Below are 24,777 nucleotides of genomic sequence, written 5' to 3'. Positions count from 1 at the left end.
TGTCGTCACACAAACCTTTTTATGCACCTCAAGGTAAAAGGAACACTGAAAACAGGAGAACAGCACAAAGCTTTGCTTATTTAAAACAGAACTCACGTGCAAATGCACTGCATATTTGACTATATTCTGTCTTTGCCAGAAAGGGAGAAAACAAAGTGCTACCGAGCAGCAACCCTCATATGGTCAGAGTCCTGCCAGCACGGACCTGCTCTTTGTTAAAGGGTCACACACAACACATCTGCGAGGAAACTGAGATGCACAGACAGATGTGCAGCTGGCTCTACTTTATGCCCCGTTCTTCACAACTTTTCTGTTACATGCAGAAAAAGATTCAACAGACGACATGTCACAGCAGAGGAATGTTGTGTCTTTTAATCACTACTTGGAACCTGAACTTTGTTTCGTCTACAGCCACGTCACATGTACATAAACAGAAAGCCCCAAGTTTCCTATTTGTGTTAAAGTCGTGTTCAACTTTACCTGACTAAAGTGCCCGGCTTGCTGTGAGGAATCCAAGGTTAAGCTGAGCTGAAAAATACTCCACTGATAAAAAAAAAAGAGAAGGAAAAAGAACATCTACCAGCACCGGCAGACTGTCAGGATACCATGAGCAGAAAAAGATATCCTGTGATTTAGTGAGGTGATGGTGCGAGGGTGGGCATGTGTGTGTGTGTGTGTGTGCCAGATATGTGTTTGACTCGGAGGCAGAGCCAGTGCAGTCAGTCTGAGTGAGGAGAGTGTGCATGAGCTTTGGCGAGCAGCGGGCCGGGCGTGTTTCAGCTGGTATCAGTACATAGATACACACTCTCACACACAAAAACACACACACACACAGACAGACACACACACATAGACACACAAGGAGCTGTGGTTGAGCCTTAGGGGCTGAACCAGACACCACATACGTTACACACCTGGTTAAAGCCAGGCCCCCTGTTTCTGAAGCCTCCTCCCACTTACTACCCACATACATTTCTCCTCCAGCTTTCCTCCCATTTTGTCTTTCCACTAGTTCCTCCACTTCAAACCCTGACCCCACATTCCTCATAGCACCTCCTCCTCCTCCTCCTCCTCCTCCTCAGACCAATCCTTTTCAATCCAGCTATCTCTCCTTTCAGGCCCTGTCTGCTTTTCTTTTCCCCATTCACCACCTAACTCGAGTGTTACTACTCGACATTCATTGTTTCTGCCTTATATCCACTACAACCACAGGCCAACCCTGCAATTTCTTCCCTCTCCTTCCCTCGCCCTCGCTCTCTCTACGTGGCACAGTCTGAGTAGTGGGTGAAGCCAGTGGTTTGGTCATTAGTGGAGGGTGCCGTGCACAGTTCAACTACTGAACTCCTACATAATCACAGAGCACAGAGTGGAGGGAAAGAGAGGGAGAGAGCTTCAGAGAAACTGCTCTTTTCTCTAACCTCTCTGTTTCTCTCCTCTCTTTCTCATCCTTTTATTTTCCGAAGCCCTCGAGTGCTTTTCTGGGGCAGAGCGCTGCACATTAGGGTTCCTATTAAGTAGATGTTCGTCAACATGTTACTTCCACTGACTGCTGGAAACAGGTAAACTGTCACATCGGTCTTAACAATTCAGAGATTATAGTCTTTTGAAGTTGACAAATGGACTTTTGGCAATTTATAATCTTATATGTAATGTAAGTTATGTAGTTATTTATGCCATATGTAATGATCCATTACCACCTAGTTAGAATACAATTATAGCAATTATGTGTCGTATTTAGATAAAGTTGGGGAACACGCCCAAGAGCCAGATAAAAAATGTAGTCAGATTAAATGCAGTAGAAACTGTTTGCCGTACACTGTTCGACTATAGTTTCTTTTATCACACGAGTCAAACTTTTCTCCACAAAACACAAACAGTGACAGTTTTTCTAGGTGTTTTCAGTCCAGATGGCATTTTGGCTGATATCTTCAAACAGCTATCTGCATATGAAGGCAGTTCGGTCAATGTGTTCCGCCTCTTTTGCTCTCGGACTGTTTACCTGCAGGCAACCAAAACCTGCTCAAACGTGATTGGTCAAGTAAGAAATAGAAACCTTAAAGCTTCCGGACCCAAACGCCTGCTCCTCACCTACAGATTCTGTACATTCACCTTCAGATTCAGTTTTTAGAGATTCGGGTCACGGTTAGACAAAGTTAGGCAAGTGGTGGTTACAGTTAGGGTTAGGGTTATGGAAAGTCTCCAGGAAATGATGCACCCAGAGGTGTGTGTGTAGATGTGAGTGACACACACACACACCTACACACACACACCTACACACACAGACAGCTCTTCCCTGATATTGCAGGTCTCAACACAGGCCCTGTCTTTATAAGCACAGTTTTCCCCTGGGGGGGTTTTTAAATTGTGTGAGTAAGTCTGGGTGTGTGCACTCTCAGATTGGAAAAGACGTAGCCTTTAGGCATAGATTTAATTATTTTCCAATATGCCCCACCACCACACAGGTGCATTTCGGAGGCATACATCAAGACTGACCCACCCATTCCTCGCTGCCTTTTCCCCCTCGGGTCTGCCACTGAAGAATAATATTATTGTTTACCTTTCACTGGTGCGCAGCTCAACGGAAGGTTAGGGGCCAGTGTGCTTGAGGTCCCTGTGGGCCCCAATCTGCCACGCGCCACCGGAGTTCATTAGAATCAAATTACAAACAGGTCAGCTCAGCCCTCTTCCTCAATGCATCCTCCTGAACCCACGCCCACAGCCTGCAGGCAGACGCTGAGATTACAGCGGCCTGACACCACACCCTGACTAAACACACCTGCAACAACATGACTACTTCATTAATACAGAACTGAGTTGATGACGAAGCAACATACAGGATAAATGAAGCTTTCCATGGACACAGTACAATCTGCCTTCTGTACATCAAAAATGACAACATTTCTGGATCCGCCCTCTAATCTGGATACGCACCAAAACTAAATGGGTTCTTCCCTGAGCCAGAAAGTTTCATTGTAATCCATCCTGTAGTTTTTGCGTAATCTTGATTACAAACACACAAACAGACCAACCAACCAACCAACACACAAATGGACATGGGTGAAGACATAACCTTCTTGGAGGAGATAATAATTCAAAATCTATATCATAATTTAACCTTGGATTAGATAAGCAAAGGGAACTTTGGCCATCGCCATAAAGATGTGAACAGGACAGCCAAGAATGCTGAATGACTGTGTGGATCCTGTTTGATGCACATAGTGTGTTTGCTGAACCACAGATTTTACTGATATAAACCTTTTTACATTTCTTATATACAAGAAAGAATCTGCAGCTATGGAAAACAATCCCATTCAGCCTCCAGGCACAGCTACGGATTATTTACTCAGTCTTAGTGTCTGTCTTTCTAAGCACAGATGCTTTTGAAATTCCACTGAAGCCTGAATATCTCCGTCCCACTGGACCCCATCAACATCCTATTCAGACAGACCCCTCTATACATGAGCACATGCGCCAGCTCGGTGGTGGTGGTGGTCCCACCTGAGTGGATGTCTAAATATTTAACAACCTTTTAAAAGCACCAGCCTCCTTCTCTCCAGGGTGTCTGCTAAGTCCTGCAAATTTGCGAATTAAGAAACTCTGGGAAATGTCTTTTGGGAAATAGCCTTAAAATTGCCACTTGACTGCTTTTATGCTCTTGTCAGTGGTTTAGCAGCAGGTCAATACTGCCATTGTCCTATTTTACAATATGTAGAATGTCAGAGAGAGACCTAAACAAACCAAAAAGTCAAATTAAATATCAGAGGTTCGGTAATTGATTGCTCTTATATGATCCATCTGACAGACATTCATCCACAGAGGAAGCAGCAGCACTTAAATGATTTTACGAGTGGGATTGTTGAGGATATGAGCTTGTGTCTCTCGTCTTTTCTGGGGTATCTCTTCTCCTCTAAGCTCAGCTGGGATTACAAGGCTAATTCCAATTTCTTATCGACGCCGGGCAATCGGACTCCGAGGTCCATTTTTTTCTGCGGGTTGACTCGCCATGTAATAGCAGAGACAGCAGGGAGGCAGTGGCACAATCACCATCAAGACCGGTCAATCTCCTTCTATCACACCAGGCTTCGTCCTCCTTTATGTACACACATGTAAAACACCAGCAGGGATCAGGAATGTGTCAAAATGGCGATAAGCATTGGTGTGGACTTTTGTGCTTGTGTGTGTGCAGGGAGGAGATAGTGGCTGCATGTGGAGACAGAGACTCCCTTTCATGAGATTTTCTTCCACCCAGGTCAATTGTATCACATCCCACTGCCTCAGGAAAGAGAGACGGAGAGCAGCAGACTTTCCCCCCCAGACTAAAGCAAACCAGGAGGTGACCTTCCTGTTTAAGATGGACAGCAGGTAATGGACATTGACACAAACGCATGAGCCGCGTGGCCCTGCACTGCAGCCGGGTCCTAAAGATACCATCTCCCTGTCCTTTTTGTCCGTCTTTCCTTCCTCCCACACTCCCCCACTTCTCCTGCTGCATTCCTCACATGCCTCAGGGACACAGAGGGGGCCTCCAGGACGGACAAACAAAGACACACAACACACACAACACACTCACAATGGCACTGGCCGCAACTATTGTCTGTGTGCACTGAGGAAAAGGTCTTGGTGCTTGCATATCAAAAGGAACCCCTCTCCCAAACTGTGAGTCTACACTGAAACTGTAGCTGTTTAAATAATCTCCTGCTTCTCCCCTAAACATTTTCAAAGCTGCACCCTTCTGCACCCACACACCAGCAATAAACCATCAAGCTGCGGCTCTGACTGTAATTCAGACTGAGTGATGTCACAACACTGCAACTAAATCATAACAGCCTGTAGTGCTGGGGCTGCGGCTAGTGTGGCATCACAGGCCTCGATCATCCAGTCTGCAGAGCGTCAATGCAACACTGACCTCTTCTGGTGGATACACCACATGGCAAAGAACTCACAGACTTTCAGAAATTAGCTTACACAGATTTAAGTCTCCAAGGTCAGCAACAAATCGTTGCGGTGAAAGTTCTGTCCACATTCATCAGATCATAACAATTATGCGCAGAAAATGACTCCTGCTTATAACAATGACATGTGACATTTTTGCATTTCAGTGAGTGTAGAAGTCTAGTATTCAATTTGCATCAGCTTATCTTATCTAAAGCTTCTACTTCCTGTTGATGTCTGTTTGAATCTGCAGTAAAATGCATTGAATCCCTGTTTCCTTGTTATCCTCCACTTCCCTCCAGCTGTGGAGCCCAGACTTCCGTGATGGTCAGGTTAATGGTAGGGCCACATAGCTTAGCGCTACATTAGCCCACTAATCCCTCTTTCTTCCTGCAGCTAACCTAACCTCATGTTTCCAGGGTCCATCTGACATGGATAACTGCTGGATTACAGCAGCATACGAGTACATGGGAGAGTTAAAAATATATATGTGTGAAACATATAAGCAGAAAAACATCTAAATATACCCACTAGCAGAAACAACACTTGAAATCCTTGCACACTCACCGAGGTGTAGTTGGTCTTGCCCATGTTGTGGTTCTGGATGTGGTTGAGGTTCTGATTCTCCTGCTCTCTGCACTGCAGCCCAGCCAGGTGCCTCTCCAGGGCCGCCCAGTCCATGGTGGGCAGAGGCTCTTCCTCTACACCCTCCTCCTCTCTGTATCCTCCCATCCGTACCCCAGTCCCTCCTCCGCCTCCTCCACCACCACCCCCGCTACTGCTGCGGCTCCCTCTGCCTTGACTGGAGCTACGGCGGCTGGGCTTGGGAGTCCCTGTGCCCCCCTTTGGCGTATCGGGAGAATGGAGTTGGTTGCTTCTTGGGAAAATCAAATTGCCATTCTGTTTCAGTTCCTCTGGGACGGCTGCGACTGAGGTGGCAGTGTGTCCGCCAGGGGCCGGAAGGGGTGGGACGGTCTTCACATCCTGGAATTCTTCGGCGAGGCTGAGACTGTTCACTGTCTTCCTGTAGCCTTTGCCAAGGCCGTCGACCTCCACGAGGCCTCCTCCGCCTTCCTCCTGACCAGGAGGCGGTGGAGAGGTGTAGTCATCTCCATACTCACTCTCCCACTCCTCTATCACCTTCTTCTTATACTCTTGGTAGTCCTCGTCCTCCTCATAGTCCTCTAAGGTGACCAGGTCCAGCGATGGGGAGGATTTGTAGTCCTCCAAAGTGGCCAGGTCAAGAGAAGGGGAGCAAGGTGTAACCTTGTTGGAGTTGGACTCTGAGCTGGATCGACTGGACGCATCACTCCCCAGGTCCATGCCATCCTCCCGGTAATCCTGAAACAATAAAAGAACAGAGAGACAGAATGAGATTGAGGACAGGAAACAGGAGCATGTGAAGAAAAGGATGGGACATAGAATAAGGGTTTGAAAGAGTTCTACTATTTTAAGTTAGACAGAGTGAATGGTGAGCAGGAAGGAGGAAGGAAATATGGAAATTTAAGAGAATTTAGGGAAGTGTGTAGATTTAGATTAGTCACACCAGTGTTGTGGTTTCATGCAGGCAACCACAAAGAACTTCCTGTCCCGCAGGAACTTCCTTTCTGCACAGAATTTTGTCGACAGTTTGCTATGGACTTGTTTTCTAGTTTTCTCCATAACAACTGTGCTACTGCAAAGCCTCCCAATCATTCTAGACCATGCTAACCGATAATCTCATTCCTTTTGCATTCCTCTGTATTGGTTAATGTGTATAGAGGGGCTTGTGCAACACTTGACACACACAGGGAAGGCGGAGTCCGTGTGGCTGGATGTGTCAGAATAATATCCCACCACCCACTGCTACATCTGCACTACAGGGACAAAACAGGGTGTTATAGGAGAGCTGAGATGCGTCGATGCACAATACACCTAACAGTGACACAGACGGATGAGTCCAGAGTTGTTGTCTAACCTTGATGGTGCTGCTCCCATAGAGCTCCAATCACCGCCTGACTGATTAGTTTGCAGCTAATGAAAATGTCTGTGTTGTTTACAGCCCTCCACAAATCTTCCCCTGACCCGAGACTTGTCTGTTGCCGAGTTATCAGTCTTCTCTCCACAGGAGTGCATTATCATAGCGCCTCACAACACTTTTAAAAAGTTAATGAAAAGCAAGGAGCTGCAAAAAATTTCTCTCAGGGCAAAGAGAACTTAACGACGCATTCACATTCCTGCATGATCCACATTATGAGCTGCTCTGGAAAATGAATTAATTATGAGTATTGGTAATTACTGGTTAAGATCATTAGGACTTGCTAGTTTCTCATGGAACATTTTAAAGGGAGAAAAAATACTAATGAGAGAAGGCTCTCTTGAGTTATGGCTACTAGACCACACCTGTGCAGACGCTGGCTGTTGACGTCAAAGGACAAGAGGGCTATACAGGATATATCTAAAGCAAAGTGACTCAGCATCTTAGGGAATAGATGCTGATGCAGTTTAGAGAGATGAACCATTTTGTGCTGAGAAACCTGCATTTCTCCATGAAATTCCAACAGGTCACAGAGAATATGAGGTGCAGGGATGAGGTTGGCACTGGCTGCACGAATGGGGTCACAAAAGCCCCACTTTGCCTCGACGTCATGGTAAAATAGTTCAAACAGCGTGACTAAAAACATCTTGGTAAGATGTTCCATTGATTGAATGTATAATACTGTTTTGTTTATTATCCCTCGGTAATAAACAATTTCCCCTTGGGATCAATAAAGTATTTCTGATTCGGATTCTGAAAGTATTTCTGATACTACAAAATACTCCATTTAAGTCAATGGGATCATTTTCCTGTGGGATCTTGACATGAAGAACTCCACACACACACAAACAACCGTGTACTTCTATCTTAGTGAGGAAACTCATTGGCATAATCCATTCCCCATCACATTAAACGCCTAACATTAACCTTTTCCCTGTAACCAAATTCTTACCCTAACCCTAAAATCAAGTCTGAACCCTCAAACAGCCCAATTGAAAGTGAGTCCTCACTTTCCCAGATTGTCACTCCTAGGATCAAATGGTCCTCACTAAGACAACTGTGCAAGTATACCCACACACACACACACACACAGCATAACCAGCCTAGTTATGGCCTAATACTCTGAAACCTCCTCGACTATTTATGTTTACAGCAAAAATAACAACAGTCACCATCATGACACATTATCAAATGTAACATTTAAGCTTCAAATTTAACATGATTTAAGAAAATACAATGTATCAGCCCATCGGTTCATCAGGGGACCACCTTACCGACGAGCTCATCAAACGCGCTGGATCACTACGCGGTCACCAGTCCCTGTCTGTGTGCGTGAACCAGCGCGTCATCCTGGCGTTGTCCCCCTCTAAGCACTATTTATATACATATATAAAACTAAGATTCAGGAACCGGGTGTTTTCCTTTTCCGAAGCAGGAAGGTCCTACAGCGGCAGCAGAGTATCCAAGCCGCCGGTATACCGCGTTTCAAATCTCGGTCATCGCCTCGTTCCTTGGAGCGTTTTCCCGGTTTGTGCGCGCACAGCCTCCGAACGGTTCCCAGATATTATGCGCGTCAAAACACGACGGTCACATGAGCCCGATCACAAAAGGTGAAACCATTTAAAGTGTGCATGTGTGTGAATGATAGAGAGAGAGAGAGAGAGAGAGAGAGAGGGAGGGAGGGAGGGAGAGAGAGAGGGAGAGAGAGAGAGAGGGAGGGAGGGAGGCAGGCAGCAGGCTGGGGCGGTAAAAGCTGATCCTCTGTGGGATTAAGCGACGCGCAGGCGGGCAGACAGTCTCTACACACACAGGCTGGATTTGACCAACAAAATACATGCAAATTGACAGCTGCACCGATCCCCCCCACACCCCACCCCACCCCACCCAACCCCGCAGCCGGGCGGGTGTCATGGGTGGGTGGGGTGCAGGGTGTTTAATTTATGTCAAACACTTCCCTCGCAACTCTGCCGATCTCTTTTTTTTTTCATGCCAGGAGACACCATCGCATACGCCCAGTCTCCAAGTGGCATGTTCTCCCTCTCCTCGCGCATGACAGTCCCATGATTGCACCTGGCAACCATGTGTAGAGGCTGAGGTTTATTATTAAGATCCACGTCTGATTGTCATGATTAAGCTTATACGCGTTTCTTCAATTTGCAGAGTCATCCGTATAGGCTACCCAAATGATGTAATGCCCCCCCCCCCAAATAAGAAAAGTCCCAGGAGGAACCTGATATCACCACCCCCCCCCGGCAACAACAGGGCACAGAAACGCCCAATAGCCCAGCATCACAACCCCTGACCCCCCCCCCCCCCCCCGTCTCCATGCAAGATTATCTGTCACATTTAAAGTCGTGGATGAAAAAAGCTGCACCCTGGAGACGAGCTAAAAGTAGCCCCGGACGCACGATCACTGCCATGTAAGCGGAGCCATGTACTCACTGCCATCATCCGTGTAGCCTCCGCTCCGCCGTCTCAAGACATAGTAAAGTGTGGAGAATAAAAATCCCAGGTGCCGGCTCGCTTCGCGGCAGCTCTATTCTAAGACGTACGGGTGGTGGTCGGGCAGGCTGCGCCGGAGAAATGACAGAGAGCCGGTGGGTAATTCAGTGCATTCATCGCTCTGTCTGTCTGAGTCTGTCCGACAGAGGAGCCAGCCGGAGTCTGGGGTCCTGCTGTGGGGGGGGGAAGAACGAGGGAATAAACCTGGAATGGCTTAAAATCCCAGTGGGTCAGCGCCGCTTCTCTCCTCTCTCCTCCCCGGCGCACGGCAGTTCAGCTCAGCCTTGCGCGCTCGCTCCCTCACGTCAGCTGGAGGATAAATAGGCTCTGAGTAAAGTGCGTCCCCTTATGTTGTGAGCTTCCAAGCAACCAGGCTCCCTTTTCTATTCTCGATCATTCAGCTACTACTTAAGAGACGACACTCCGAGCTACACTGCACAAAACAAGCACGCTGAAGCTGCTGCTCCCCGGTTGGCACACGCCGGTCTGGTGTTGGAGGCTCTGAGGCTCTCTGTCGCAGCCTGCAGCTCCGAGGACAAAGTGACGACGACAGAACACAACTAAAGCCACATCCTTCTGCACCCACTGACCTTGCTGAAGAGAGACAGAGGCAGAGAGAGAGAGAGAGAGAGAGAGAGAGAGAGAGTGAGAGAGGAAACTATTTAGGTAAATTATTAAACACGCCTCTGATGGTCTCAATTTAGACTAGTGGACCTATGTTCTATGACACATAAAAAAACGCAGGACCCTTCTGTTGTTAAACCTAATTGGAGCAAAAGTTGCATTTCCGTCTTCCTCTCAGAATTACCTGGTTTACCTGTTATTGCTACACCTGTATAACATAACTGCATCAGCAATGCAATAAATCCAGCCTCCGAGATAAAGTCATAATGTTCAGTTTGTGTCTGGTTTGTGTATCACATGGGTGGATTCAACTGCTTTACACTAAAACACGCGCAGCCCCACAGCTGCTGATTTCCAAACACTGTCAAAGGCAAGCACAATCAGTCAGGCTGTATAAATAACACTTTTATTGTACAAAACTGTAATGTTCGTCTATAAAATCGGCTACAGCACAAAGGGCAAGTTGATCATGAAACACCTACACATGAAATATTACACATTGCTCGGAGACCTCTGCATTAGATTAACAGAGCAGTATCAATCCCCAACAGTGCAGCCGGAGCTCTCAATCTCTTTAACAATCTATACACCATTAAAGGCTCTCAACACCACTGACATACTTCCTTCCTCGCAGCCTGTACTTTTCCAGTGTTAGGTCCACCATTGTTGAATATGATCCATCCAATGCAACCGGGTACAAAACCACCACTATACTTGTCTAAAAAATGACTATTATTAACCGTTCCTCTTAGAATTGCAGTGAAGCCGAAACTGTTTATTGATCCATTAGTCAATCAGCAGGGAAAATGCATTTTGCTGGTTCCAGCTTCTCAAATAGTGTCTTTTCTTTTATAAGATAGTTTTAGGGTTGGAGAATATTTGTGCAGTTTAATACATATCCGTGTTTTCTTATGCATTTATGATGTTGCTCTGTTATTCGTTTACTGGGACATCATTTGTAAAAGTGAATGTAGTGTTGTGGAAATTAGTTTCTCCTTCTGGTAAAATAAAATAAAATAAGCATCCAACAAACCGACCAAGAAAGCAACCAACCAAGAAACAAACTGACCTACCAGGCAACCAAGTGAACGACCAACCAACCAACTGACCAACCGACTGACTGACTTACTGACTGACTGACTAAGCAATCAACCAACCAACTGACCAACTGACTGACTGACTGAGCGATCGACCAACCAACTAACCAACTGACCAACAGACTGACTGACTGAGCGATCGACCAACAAACTAACCAACTGACCAACTGACCGACTGACCGACTGACTGACTGAGCGATCGACCAACTAACTGACCAACTGACCAACAGACTGACTGACTGAGCGATTGACCAACAAACTAACCAACTGACCAACAGACTGACTGACTGAGTGATCGACCAACAAACTAACCAACTGACCAACTGACCAACTGACCAACTGACCGACTGACCGACTGACTGACTGAGCGATCGACCAACAAACTAACCAACTGACCAACTGACCGACTGACCGACTGACTGACTGAGCGATCGACCAACTAACTGACCAACCGACTGGCTGACCGACTGATTGATCGACTGACCCACCCACCAACAAACCAACCAACTATCTTAAATGCAGTGTCAGAGCTGAAGAGGGGTTAACACCAACAAAGCATATCCTCATGTTGCCTTTAGTTTCCTCTTGCACCAGCTGCTAATTTACATTCCCTGAAATGGAAGTTAAATGTCAACGATAAACCAATCTCGTCACAGAAGCAGTCAAATGTACAACGGAGCACTTATATAACAAGTGCAGTGATTGGGGATTATATCTGCATCTCTTAAGTGGAATGCCAAACATCTGGGGACACAGAACCGAGGCGATGTGCTTCAGTGATGTTGTTGGGAATCTCATTGAGTCACAAGTTTCTTTGCCCTGCACGGCTGGCTGGGCGCAGCTGAGATTTGTAGTTGTTTGAAGGATGGGAGCTGTCCTCAGTTATGGTGGGTTTAATGTATAATGGCGGCACAAAGGAGTTCATCCATGTAATAACAGAGCAGTACTTCGAGGACCCCTGGCTGAGTCTCTTCTCACGCTACAGTTGGGACAGCACGACTGGGGATCTCCCTAAAGAGCAGACAGCAGGAGTCCGGCTTATTGCTACCACTCCATTCCCCACTGCTGCTTTCAACTCTCTTATCAGCCCTCCCACTCCTCCCATCTGCGTTTCCTCCCCTATTCCCCAAACATGAATCGGTCATAGTGAAGTAGCTGTAGAGTTAACTGAATGTCTTTAAGGAGGATAAGCCACCTGTGGCTGTTCTATCTAAGAAAAAATGTGACTATAAGTTCTTATGCTCACCAGACAATTAACTTATTCACTTTGTAAACATAGGAGGCAGATTTCGGTCTCGCTTGCACTCGCACACGTGCACACATATTTTAATTTCTTTGAAGTTTCTTTTTCCCTTCAATGTCAAAGCCTCTAAAACAGTTTTGACTCGCCGTCCTTCCCCTCAGTGAATTGTTTCACAGAACAATAAAAGCACCAACGAGCTGGGAGACAGGAGGTCAGATGAAGATGTCCATGATCTGTCACATCAAAGATCTCTGATCCATGTCTTCATCACATCTGAAGAGGAGGATGACTTTTACTGTACTTTTGATTGAGGAGGTGGTCATACAAAGTTTACCATGCAACACTTCAGGCATTCCACATCAATCTCCCCCTCCTTTTTTTGTTTTTTTTCTTCCACTCCACTTAGAAGCAGTGGTGCAGTGTCTGTCAAACTGCCATTCAGTGGGATTCACCAATCAACAAGGGACAGGAACATGTGGAAAAACATCCCAGTCTAGATCTACAGGATCTGGGAAAGCGTTGCTCTATCTAAACTGCCTAACAGTCCATCCGCGGCAGATATCTGGCAGGAATCACTGAAGGCCCATTACTGACAGAGCGATAAGGCCGGAGAAAAGAATACTCCTCAGATAATACTGAAAAGTCAGGGAACATCTTCCTCTGCTTATATCTGTCTCAAAGGCCTTTAAAAAACAGCCAGCCCCTGACAGTCGGTGAGGAATTGAAACTGTCTCTGCCTTGTCAGGAACTCACCAACTCAAACGGAGAGACACCGAAAGTGACCTTGGAGAATTCTCTCCCCCCTCCTCTCTTCCCCCTCTCACTTTCCAGTGACTGAGGGGGAAGAGCTAACCTTGAAATAAGACTCGGGCCGAACCAGAGGACAGAAAATGAAGTGTTACAAACTTCACTGTGGTACAAGGCCAAACCTGCAGATGGGGAAATGTCCTGCCTTGTTATGAGAAACAAGAGGCCAGTGAGTAGACTCAACACCCGGGTCGCTCACCATGTCACGTCTCTTTCAGTGAAAAAAGACCCGATCCTGACTGTCAAGAAAGAAATCTTTATACTTCCCCTTGTACCTTTTGAATTTAAAACACTGAACAACACTTTACTGTGTGTGAAAGACTGGTGGTTTCCGTTAGTCTGTCTTGTTCAGTCTTGCATGTAGAGGAGTTTGATAACAGAATAGAAAACCTGGCTAAGTTTCTCTAAATCTCCGTCATCATCACACGGCTTAACGCATTTAACAAACCACGGTGAAGAAGTGATTCAGCCGCATCGAAGCACAAAACTCCCTGTTGGTGTTTTCCACTGCTTAGGCATCAAAGATGGATTTACGGTGATGAATTTTATGAATTTCTCCAGAATTCATGTATTTGTGTGGTCTTAATGGAAAAAAATTAGGCATATGTAGTGTGCCTGCATCTAAAGTGACATTTTAGATGTTCTGAATCAAAGCCAAGAAAGTATTTTTTGGGGGTGATCTTTAGGCATTTAATGTGAGCAGTTTGCAGAATAGGTCTGTGTACATGGTATGAGTATCTGATCTAAACACATACATATGCAATATAGAGATTAGGTGGCCAACCAGCCTGTGCGGATGTAAACACTCGCTGAGTACCCCTCTAGTTCTAGTGGTGCTAATGAAGACAACATGAAGGAGGTCTTCAGTAATTCAAAATGAGACCCAGTTCCACTGCACACATCCTGCTCACCACAGTCGCTGCTCTTAATCACAGTGACTGAATGAAGGAACGTTATTACAGCGCTTGCATGAGTGAAGCCTGTTCAGTCATGAATCAAGGCAAGAGTGGAGTTACGCTTGTATGTAACTGGAGTTATATGTAAGTAGCCCACAGTCACGCCACATCACTACGTAAATGAAGAAATATGAGCCCAGTTATGGTGGGGAATATAATTAAAACATAATATAATTAAACATGTACAGTATATTACATCTGCCTAATGGGGGTATCAGTGGGTGAAATCTGACACTGAAGTGTAAAACAAAATCTACACTATCTTCAGGGGACTCCCAGTGATCACTTGCATTCAAGCGTAACTGTTATGATTTAGGGAAGAAACAATTTGAGAAATAGTTTCATCTACTGCCTTGCAATTGCACACAATATACTGTATATGGATCGCAATACAGTACATTTTTCCATAAGAACTAGAATTGCACTTGTAGAGTGCAAACCTCCACCAAGGCTCAACATTTGTCCTAAATGAGTCAAACAGCAAACACTCATGAATATCATTCCTTCAAATATGTTTGATATTTTCTTTTCATCAAGATCCATGAATTATTCCCTGGGAAATTGGTAAACAAAAACTGATTTAAAAATTCCTGGTACCTGTTACGCCTTTGTCCAGATCTACGCCAAAATATAATGGGTTTTGTGGAAATCCATTTAGTAGTTTTGGCCTGATCCTGCTAACAAACAAACCAATCAAAGGCAAACCAACAGACAGGGGCAGAAACATAAACCCCTATACCAGACAGGAGTGTGTTTTTGGCTAATGCATCTGATCAAATATCTGAATTAATGTAAATCATTGCAATAAAATTCATTCAACATTTCAATAAAGCAGATTTGCAACGTATTTCCCCAGTGACCTCCTTCACCAAAAGTTATCGAAGGGAGAAACCATCATAGTCTCAATTGTGTGGCAAACTGTCCGACAAATTTATATCATTCACTATAAATCAATACATCACTAACCCCTCTGTGAACGTGTGTGACCCCTCCCCACACAAAGTGCCACACAAGGCAGTGTGTGCCCTGAGACGACGGCAGCAACAGCAGCAGCAGGATGCAGACTGTGTGATGATGAATAGAGATGTCAGATGGCCACAATAGAGGTTGGATCTTTAACTGGATGACTGACCCGGCATTCTAAATAGAATGGGTGGCCAAACCATTGAGATTGGCCGTCCTAAACACAATGATGATTTACTCCATTCAGATCACCGGGGGAGTGAAGAGGAGGAACAAAGAGGAGTGTGAGTGAAAATCTGGGTGTTCCTCATTTCCTTGGCAACTACATGCATACGTGTGTGCAAAGACATCCACATGCATGTTCATTTGCGATTGGTATGTGCTCATGAAGCATGACAATGAACCGTTCTGTCATGTTTTTTGTAATTGTGTTTGCATAATCTGCTGAACCCCAGCGCCTGTATTGGATTGCACCATTAATACCTGGCTGGAATATATTGATCTTCCCTTCCATACTGTAAATCCAGCCAACAAGTTCACTTGTTAATGAAGTGTGAAATGAATTGTGAGAGCAACATCTATATAAGCTATATACAAGGACTCACAGCTATTAGATGCATTTGAATGGGAGGCATGTCCGGATCCAGTCTATGCAGTATTTGTGTGTTTCTGCAGTGTACAGCTTGTCACCCGACGTGGACAGACTCAGATTTACTGAATTTGTATAGCTTAGTTTACAGTGGCTGAATTTAGCCGTAGACCGCATTTCACGCATTTCACGCATTTCAGCATTCATCACGATGCCTTAAATCCAAACTACCAATTACTGAAAAGACCAGAATATGTGCGTATGGCCATAACCGTAAAGAAAGAAATGTGGGGAAAACAAATAGCAATAAATGTGATGAAGGACGAGGCAATAGTATTACTGAAGGGGAGGAGGAGGAGAGTTACTGTGACGAAGGAGCTGAGGAAGATAAAAATGTTGCTCATGATTATGTTGACAATCAGTGCAGGAATCAGAGTCATTACAGCCATGCTTGTGCTGATGAAAATGATAGATTCTAAGGCTATAGTTAGGAGTTATAGATGATCAAGTTGACATGCAAGATTAATCGAAACCAACATGGTCTGGAGAGGAAATAGAAAAGGAGTTTTTCTTGTTGGGAGATGATAAATTCATCCATCCATCCATCCGTCCATCCATCCATCATCTATACCACCTATCCTTTGAGGGTTGCAGGGGGGAGCTGGAACCAATCCCAGCTGACATTGGGTGATGTAAAGCCTAGACAGGTCACCAACATACAAACAACCATTCACACTCACATTCACATCTACATTCAATTTAGAGCCGTCAATTAACCCAAGCCCAATCAGCATAACACGGGGAGAACGTTCAAACACCACACAGAAAGACCTGGGCCGAACTGGGAACCTTCTTGCTGTGAAGCAACAGTACTAACCCCTGCACCACCATGCCACCCAGAGCTGAGAAACCTGTAGGAAATCGTTTAAGTCCGAATATTAAATTCGATCAAAGATCTTTATGCTGCAGGAAATGGAAATTCAGGCCCAAACTCCCCGGGGGACTGGAGCCAGCAGTGTCGGGAAAAGTCAGCCAAGTCGTTAATGAAGTTATGACCAGAGACACCGCTGTGGCAGGAGATCTTAATCGCATGCTAGAGTGGAGGGCCTACTTCAGACCCATTTGGTCCATGGCACACTAATGTTAATTAGAGCAAAAGAAGGGGAGGTTTGTAATCTGCTCAATTAGCCCAGTCTGCAGAGGTGCCCTGTGGGGCTGAGCAGAGATTCAGGTCCAGGACTCTGTGCCTGTTACTGAAAACCGTTTTCAAGAATCACAAGGAAGGGACCTAAAGGTTTATATAACGGTCATGGCTAGATTTATAACACTATCTATTCATTTTCAGATTTACCACATCTCTCACACGCTGGAGGAATTTCAGGTCAGATGTTCATGTTTTTTTTCCTCCTCCGCTCCCTCCTCTTTATGTTTCCCTCCACCTTATTTCCCTGCCCTTTTGCTCTTTCTGCAACGAGGCAGAAAACATCCAGCGGTTAAAGAGTCACATAGACGGAGACGCCGAGAGTGTGTCAGGTCCCAATCCCCGCACTCTCTCTCTCTCTCTCTCTCTCTCTCTCTCTCTCTCTCTCTCTCTCTCTCTCTCTCTCTCTCTCTGTGTTGCCTGCCTGGCTTGCCTCCATGGCTGTTTCTGTGCCCCGTCAGCAGTACCGCCAGGCAGAGATATGCATCCACCCTAACCCTTCGCTCAGCTCCGCACCACGCAGCGCACAGACGTCCATGCAATTTACTGCCCTTCCCAAATTGGCTGACTTCTCTGCTGTTTTGTGCAGGCCTCACACCTGCTGTTCTCCACCTTCTCTCATAAACAACTAAACATCCACAGACTGGGAGGGAGTGAGGCAGCAGGAATTGATTTAGGGAGCGAATTAAACCAGGAAGGCCTGAATGAGATAGAAGACTGGCAACGGGTTGATGGTTGAAACGGATCAAAATGAGACTTGCCTTTCCTCCAGGCAAACACCTGCAGAGAGATTGTAATGTAACACTGAGCCCAACGTTGCTAGTGGAAAATATGCCATGGAAATCACCCTGTATTGTGCAGGTTTCAGCACCAGCCCAGCATCAACACAGCCACTGATGATCTACGGCTTTCACAGTTTGACCTCAGAGGCAGCCATGTAACCCGCCAGGTCACCGGAGAGTTGTCAGGGTTAAGCGCGATCTGATCAGCCGTGATGTGACTGAGTGACAACTCTATTTTATACCTTGGTTGATGGTGTATATAGATCATTATGGTCGCAGCAGAAATAGAGGTGTGTGTGTGTCTGTGTTTTCTAGTAATACATGTGTGGATGTGAACCCTGCGAGACCCCAACAGGTGGTGACACACAGGCTAGATCAATTATTGATCCTTCCCAGACTGCCATGTGTGAGATACTACTGCATCGCAGTCAGATGGGGTCTCGTAACTCATCATCGCAGAGATGGCAAGAAGCGAGCAGCAACGCTCCCTCCACTCCAGCAGCAACCATGCTGGGTTGTGTCATGTGGTTCTAGTGTAACTGTCCCTTGTGGTCAGAATACATGACGACCCTATCACCCGAAAGAACTCTCATATAGGTGTTATTCGACAAAACCTTGGATTATGGTCAATCCCGTAGTTTAAAAAAAAACTTTCTGCAAGGGCTACTACAGTGTAGCAGTAGTTATACTCATAGTTAATGTAGTAGAAAGGTCGGGTTATTTTGGTACAGTTGGTGTGTGATGGGGTAAATATTCTGGTCCCTCGCATGAAAGACAAATGTGCCAATAACACATCTACTACCCTGACCTCCACACACTTATCTGCCTCACTACATAAAGTTGAATTGCAGAATCAACCATGATTTCCAGGGACACTAATGATACTAATTCTAATAACTACTAGTAATGTGCTGTCCCCTTGTCTTAGACTTTTGGGCCCCACTGTATAAGCCACAAACTTCATCCAGAACATAAATTATTAAACAAACACTTATAAACCCACTGATATGCACATATTTACACAGAACACTAACATACATATACACATTTCAAAGTTGCTCTCTAAATTGTTTCCTTTTTTTACCCAAAATTGCACAAATTAAATTTAAAATCAAAGCCTGTATGTGTAAAATGTATTAAACTGAGAATTCTCCTCACCTGCTATATATTCAGATATATCTGGTATAATTCTAAACAGTCTGCAGCAGAGGAACATTACATTTCGTTGGGTTATTGGGCTGTACAGTGTATATACGCAATCTTTGCCCTCTGTCACAGTAATTACAGAGAATCACATGTTTTTCTCTCTGACTCAGTTGGAACATGTTGGTTGTAGCTCCCCAATATTATTTTCAAATAAGAACCCTGCTTCATTTTAAAACATACATTTTATTTGCTGTATTTAGGTAAATTGAGTTTGTTTATTCTACAGTAATTTTCCTGACTGGACTTTATAGTTATAATCGTTATCATTTTCTGAATTGGTACTGTAACAATATCTTTGATAGAGGTTAGGTTTAATTCTCAGTGGTGTCTGTATCCTTTCAGTGAATAGCCAATTTAATTGTTTTCTTAGTTCCTAAGAACAGACTAAAAAGTGTGCAATAGATTCATTTACTGTGCTCCCTGCTCTTTCTCCCCAGATGCAGACTTTCTCCTGAGAGAATTTCTCCTGCTACTGTCTTTATTGTCTTACAGGAAAATGGTGCGTACAGTGTTTTAATCCGGAAAGCCTCCATCTTTAACAGGATGTTATATTGTCTCTGAATAATTGCAGTCCCCCTCAAGGTGAAGGTTCAGCTTTATGTGCACATTCTTGCAGCCTTGATACACTGCTCATATAATCCAATCTTCACTTCAAAGATAAAAACAAACCTCTTCTTATTTTATGTCACTGCTTTGTCTCAGTATCTATAACTGGATTAAATATAATCTTTGCAACAAGGCCACAGACATTTAACAACTTTTCTTTTCCTGCAAGGGGTTATAAAGAACAAACTCAGTGTTCTCTGTTACCCTTACCTATACGTACCATACATTGTTTATCAGAGGTGGGGTGGGTGTCCCAGCTTGACATCTTATTGCCGCAGGGGCAAAGCTTTGGGCTTTTCCCGACTTCATTTGGGTTACCCGCTGTAGCTATGGTTAGCTCTGGGGCTATATACGCTCGCAAGTCTTTGAAAAGCTTGTTCAGCTACTGGCGATTCAGCTATTTTCACCACTAATATAGGGATGAAAAGCAGCTGTAATTTACGGAGGTCTTTCCACCAGTGGTTAAGTGTTGCTACTTATTTTTTGGGGTTATATCTATAAATTTATGCTTTTCTAATTTCTAGACATTCAGTAAATGTTGTTTTCCTTATGTTTCTTTGCTTGCAGGACTCACTGGGATCAGCATCCATATGCATTTGGATTTTTATTCCATGAATTTATCACCAGAACTGCTCCTGCAAGTGATTAAAATTTCCCTGAAAATGTTATTGCAGCAGTTTCATTACTCCTCATTTCAGTGATACATTCAGAGATTAGCTTAATGATGAAGTAATAGAGGAGACAGAATTGGAGCCGAGATCAGATTATGGCAGTTTTAATCATAATAGCCTTCTTTTTCATGTGGATTATACTGTGCTGATTAGAGCTAATCCATGACCACAGAACATGGATAATGGGAGAAGCCGTGAATGGACTGCCAGTGTTTGGATGAAACAATGGTTTGGTTGCTGTAATTATAGCTGCCATTTGTTAGTAAAAAAAAACATTCTGAGGAGACCACGGTAAATATCAGACCCACCGGATCATCGCAGCTCTGCCTTGTTAACGATGGCAGGTGGATTGGCAAAACAAGTCATCAGAGACTCCCTTTGAATAAGCTGAAGGGAAATATTTCGTGAATATAATGATGCTGGGCCAAAGAGCTGTGCGGGCTTTGTTCTTTTGGAATTATGTGAATATATCCATGATATAAAAAAGGCAATCCAGCCTGAACCACTGAGAGCGGGATCATGGGTAGAGTATTGAGTAAAACCACCCTAGCAAAAGGAATCAGACAGCAAATGGACCATGCAATTAAGTGTGTTGAATCATTCAAAAGCAAAACAATAGAGTACAGTGCATCAATATAGTAGCTGATAGGTGTTTGGGTTTCCTGCACCTGTGTTTGAGTGTGTGCACGTCTTTGCGACTTTGTGCTACATTCAACACAATGCAAACCAGCTCAGAGAAATAACTGCAAACAAATTAAAAATGTTTCACGTTTCACAAGACTGGATTCTGACAGAGACACGGTTGTTGAAAGTCAAGCTTTGTGATGAGCAAGCAAATGGCTAAGAAGCTCTGAAGGAGACTCATTTACAAAGTAAACCTGTTAAACTTACAAAACCCTTGTGCTGTCTTTACCTCAAGGGTGGGGAATATTTATAACATCCTTTGCTTCACATACAAAATTATTCAAGACATATATCACGTTAACATCTCTAATATAAAGGCTGGAAATGCTTCTCTCTGGCAAGTCATCTGATGTCAGGTGGTAATGATGATGATGATACAACCTGCTTGCCAGTTTGTCTGAAGTACCGTTGCAGAGCAGATTACTTACATGGTAAAATATTTTGAATAAACGCTGATCGACACCACTACAAAGGCCCACTTATTCTCTTTGGCCTACAAAGAAACAACAGACATACAGACCATAGCCAATTCTCTGTGAGGACCACTCCTGAGTTTGATATGAGGGAGCAATATGCAAGTCATGCACGGTATATACCAAAAAAGGGGAGCATTTGTTTAATCAAGTTGTTTGGCTGATAGTAGCATCATCATCATCACTAGCCAAAGAGAAGCAGATCCAGCCATTACATCAGAGATGTTAGTGTGATATATGTCTTCAGTAATTTAATTACTGCGATAGGAAAGAGGGCCAAGAGAAAAATGGCCCCTGAAGTAATGACAGCATGGTGGTTTAAAGTCTATATTGGAAAGGGACAAGGAAAACAGAGGAAATGTGGGGATAGAGACTTGATATGACATAAGACAAATGGACTGACTGGTCAGGTGTCGAATCAGGGTCTCACTGCTGACCCTGATGTGGTGTGCACCGTGACCACCCGGCTATCGGATTGCCAAAGGCAGGGTTCGTTTTATGTAAACATGCTGCAATTTTAATGGCCACTAACATCCTTAGGACGGCTCCCCCCCCCCTTTCGTGGGGAACAGAGGGGATGGAGGGTAGGGAGGAAGTGGGAGGCTTTCAGACCTCTTTGCTCCTTTTAATCTGTCAATTTTGCCCTGCTTTTCCCATCCTCCCTCTCTGCTCATCTTACCATCTTCTTTCACCCAAGGTCTACTCATGCATGTTATCACTAAGCTGGCAGCAGTGGGAGGCTACAGAGGAATTCTTATGCCCAAAATGCTCCCCCGACGCCATCTAACCCTCCTCTCCTCTCCTCTCCTCTCGTCTCGTCTCCTCTCCTCTCCTCTCCTCTCCTCTCCTCTCCTCTCCTCTCCTCTCCTCTCCTCTTCTCTTCTCTTCTCTTCTCTTCTCTTCTCTTCTCTTCTCTTCTCCTCTCCTCTCCTCTCCTCTCCTCTCCTCTCCTCTGTCCTGCACGGTGGCCAACTGGTTGTGTGCTCTGAGCTGGAAAAACTCTCTGATAAGTAGAGTGGCCTTCAAACAGGTGTGACAGGCTTGCATTCCTCCCACCACCAGCTGACTCTCTCCCCTCCAGTGGAACCGAATCGCCGGGGCTAAACCACAATCCTCCATCCTCACTTGCTGCTGGGGTACCATAGTAAGCCCCTGCACTTTTAGGACCATGTCCCAGATAAGTGTACCAGTCACCCAATGATTCTGCATTGATGACACTCACACCTTTACATGACCATTCAACAGCTGCATCCTAGAAGAGAAATAGAATAGAGTGAGCATTAAAACAAGCTTTGCATGCTGCTCATGATGAACCAGCAGCATCTAGTGAAGTTTCTGCTCCGCTAGTGATTGAAAATTTAGTGGAGTGGACTTATTTAGAACTGAAATATTCCTTATTCCACATTAAACAAACACAAATGACATATGTTTGTCACATTTTCCACATTGTTGTCGTTCAAGGTTTGTTTGATTTCTCTTTTAACCACATAATCCTGCCAAGCCCTCTTCTTCATGCAACACTACTTCTGTGGTGCCAATGTTCATCTTGGTGAACCAATAACAGTCAGAATGGAAATACTCGTTGGTATTGATATTTGCTTAGAGTTTGGGCAATCTCACAGCCTAATCGGCTATCGTTTTACGGCAAATTAGCCAATACAATATTTTGGGGCTTCCGGTGTGGACGGCAGATATCTGGGCCAAGACTTAATCTTGAAGAGTTGAACCTTTCTCCACACAAACAGCAATACTTTTTGTAGGTGTTTTAGGTCCAGACAACATTCTGGCTAATCTCTATTAACAGCTTTTGCAGATTCATTTAAAATGTTTATAGCTGATGCATTTCAGTCAATGTGTTCCACCTCTTTTGCTCACCACATGCTCTATTTGTCAACCAAAGCCTGCTCAAATGTGACTGGTGAAACCCGGGGCCCCAAAATCCGATTTTGTACATTTACATGAAGAATCTGTTTACAGGTATTACAATTTGAGGTAACTGTAACTACAGTGAGGTATCACAAGCAACAAGTAACTATTTTATGACTCATTACTCTGTGAATTGTAGGCTGCATTGTAAAGTGTTACCATAATTTGCTCCAAATGTGGATGCAAATGAACACGACTCACCATGAGAGCAGGGAGCAGATGAGCTTTCTGTTTTTCTTCAGGTTCAGTGAGATGAGATGCAAACAGATGGCAAAACAATTACGCAGCCAAAAGCTGATGATTTGGCTTTTAGTCTGGCTTTAAGTTGAATTTATCGTTGAAAATCTGGTCATTATGCTCTCATGCAGTACAGTGGTCCACACAATAACCACACGCTCGGCTAGCTCCTCTGTAGTAAAGTAAGAGGAATAAAAGTCAAAAGCACAGGAGTGTATTTATTTTCCAGCAGCCATGGTATTGCTTGTGCATAATTTAGTCAAAGTAACCACAAAGGGTTATTGTGTATAATGGTGCTGCCACTATTTAAATCGGGAGCTGCAGAGACATTGCACATACAGTGGCTGTATTTCCACTCCCAGATGAGAATGTGAGAGTTAGGGTTGTGAGAGAATAACCGTATGTTCTGTTCAGAGCACCTTACCGAACACTTTGGTTGAGTTTGGCCCAAATACAACAACACGGAACACACCACTTACCCCCATAGTGGCATCAATCTCTGCAGCTGGTTTTGTTTTCCCAGCTTTTCAGATATCTACGTCTGAGATTTCTCCTTCTACACAATTACCCCATGATTATTTAAATATGGCCTCAACACAACACAATGCCTCTGTCGTTGCTTAAAGGGAATGGCGCTAATGCTTTTTACCTTTTCTTTCTGCCAGACATCAAAGTCTAAATGGGCTGTAATCACTACTCTTAGGGAAAGAGGGAGCAACAAGGAAAAAGTGACGAGAGCAAATGGAGGACAATATGTATGCAACACTTTCTGTGAGCGACTGATTGTCTTTGCCTTTCCTACCTATTCCCTTTTTTTTACTTTCTACACTTATACTCCATTTGCAGCACATGTTAGTGAAAGATGAAAGATTGATGTGGTGTTCGTCTCTCTGCATGAATTTGGAGATCATAGAAAAATGCAAAGGATAATAAGAAAATATCAGAGCATATTGAAAAAAGCAAGGTAATAAAAAAAGTCTCAGGGCGCTGTCGCATTTATTGCAGTATGCATGTGTCGGGGTGGCAAGTTCTGAGCAACTTCCTGCCCCCTGGCGCAGTGTGAACAAGGTGAGGTCATCTCTCGGGGAGCTGCGGCTGAATTCTAATCACAACAATAAGGTCAACTGAGTAATCCCTGTCCACTGAAATGTCATTGTTCCCCCTGCTCCGACACGTCTCCCCATGCACAGCATCACAACAACCGGCTATCGATCACACACTAATTAGGAATGGGCGAGGCCTGCTGTATGCTGTATAGCTA

General features: G+C 44.5%; 1 protein-coding gene across 5 annotated transcripts in view; it reads right to left on the bottom strand.

Annotated features, from left to right (window-relative positions):
- The window catches only part of schip1 (schwannomin interacting protein 1), a 208,244-nt gene that overhangs the window by 35,027 nt on the left and 148,440 nt on the right, over positions 1–24,777 (bottom strand). For 2 of the 5 annotated variants that reach the window (XM_034604111.1, XM_034604112.1), the window contains exon 9: positions 5,500–6,273. In XM_034604111.1, the coding sequence (XP_034460002.1) occupies positions 5,500–6,273 (774 nt within the window). Of the gene's footprint in view, positions 1–480; positions 668–5,499; positions 6,274–8,223; positions 8,561–9,391; positions 10,027–24,777 lie in introns of those variants that run through there. The other 3 variants (XM_034604114.1, XM_034604113.1, XM_034604116.1) reach the window with 3 other exon arrangements.

Source organism: Hippoglossus hippoglossus, chromosome 13 (assembly GCF_009819705.1).
Source record: "Hippoglossus hippoglossus isolate fHipHip1 chromosome 13, fHipHip1.pri, whole genome shotgun sequence".
In the NCBI taxonomy this organism is placed as follows: domain Eukaryota; kingdom Metazoa; phylum Chordata; class Actinopteri; order Pleuronectiformes; family Pleuronectidae; genus Hippoglossus; species Hippoglossus hippoglossus.
The sequence above is the reverse complement of the archived record's forward strand: the minus strand, read 5'-3'. Positions and strand labels throughout refer to the sequence as shown.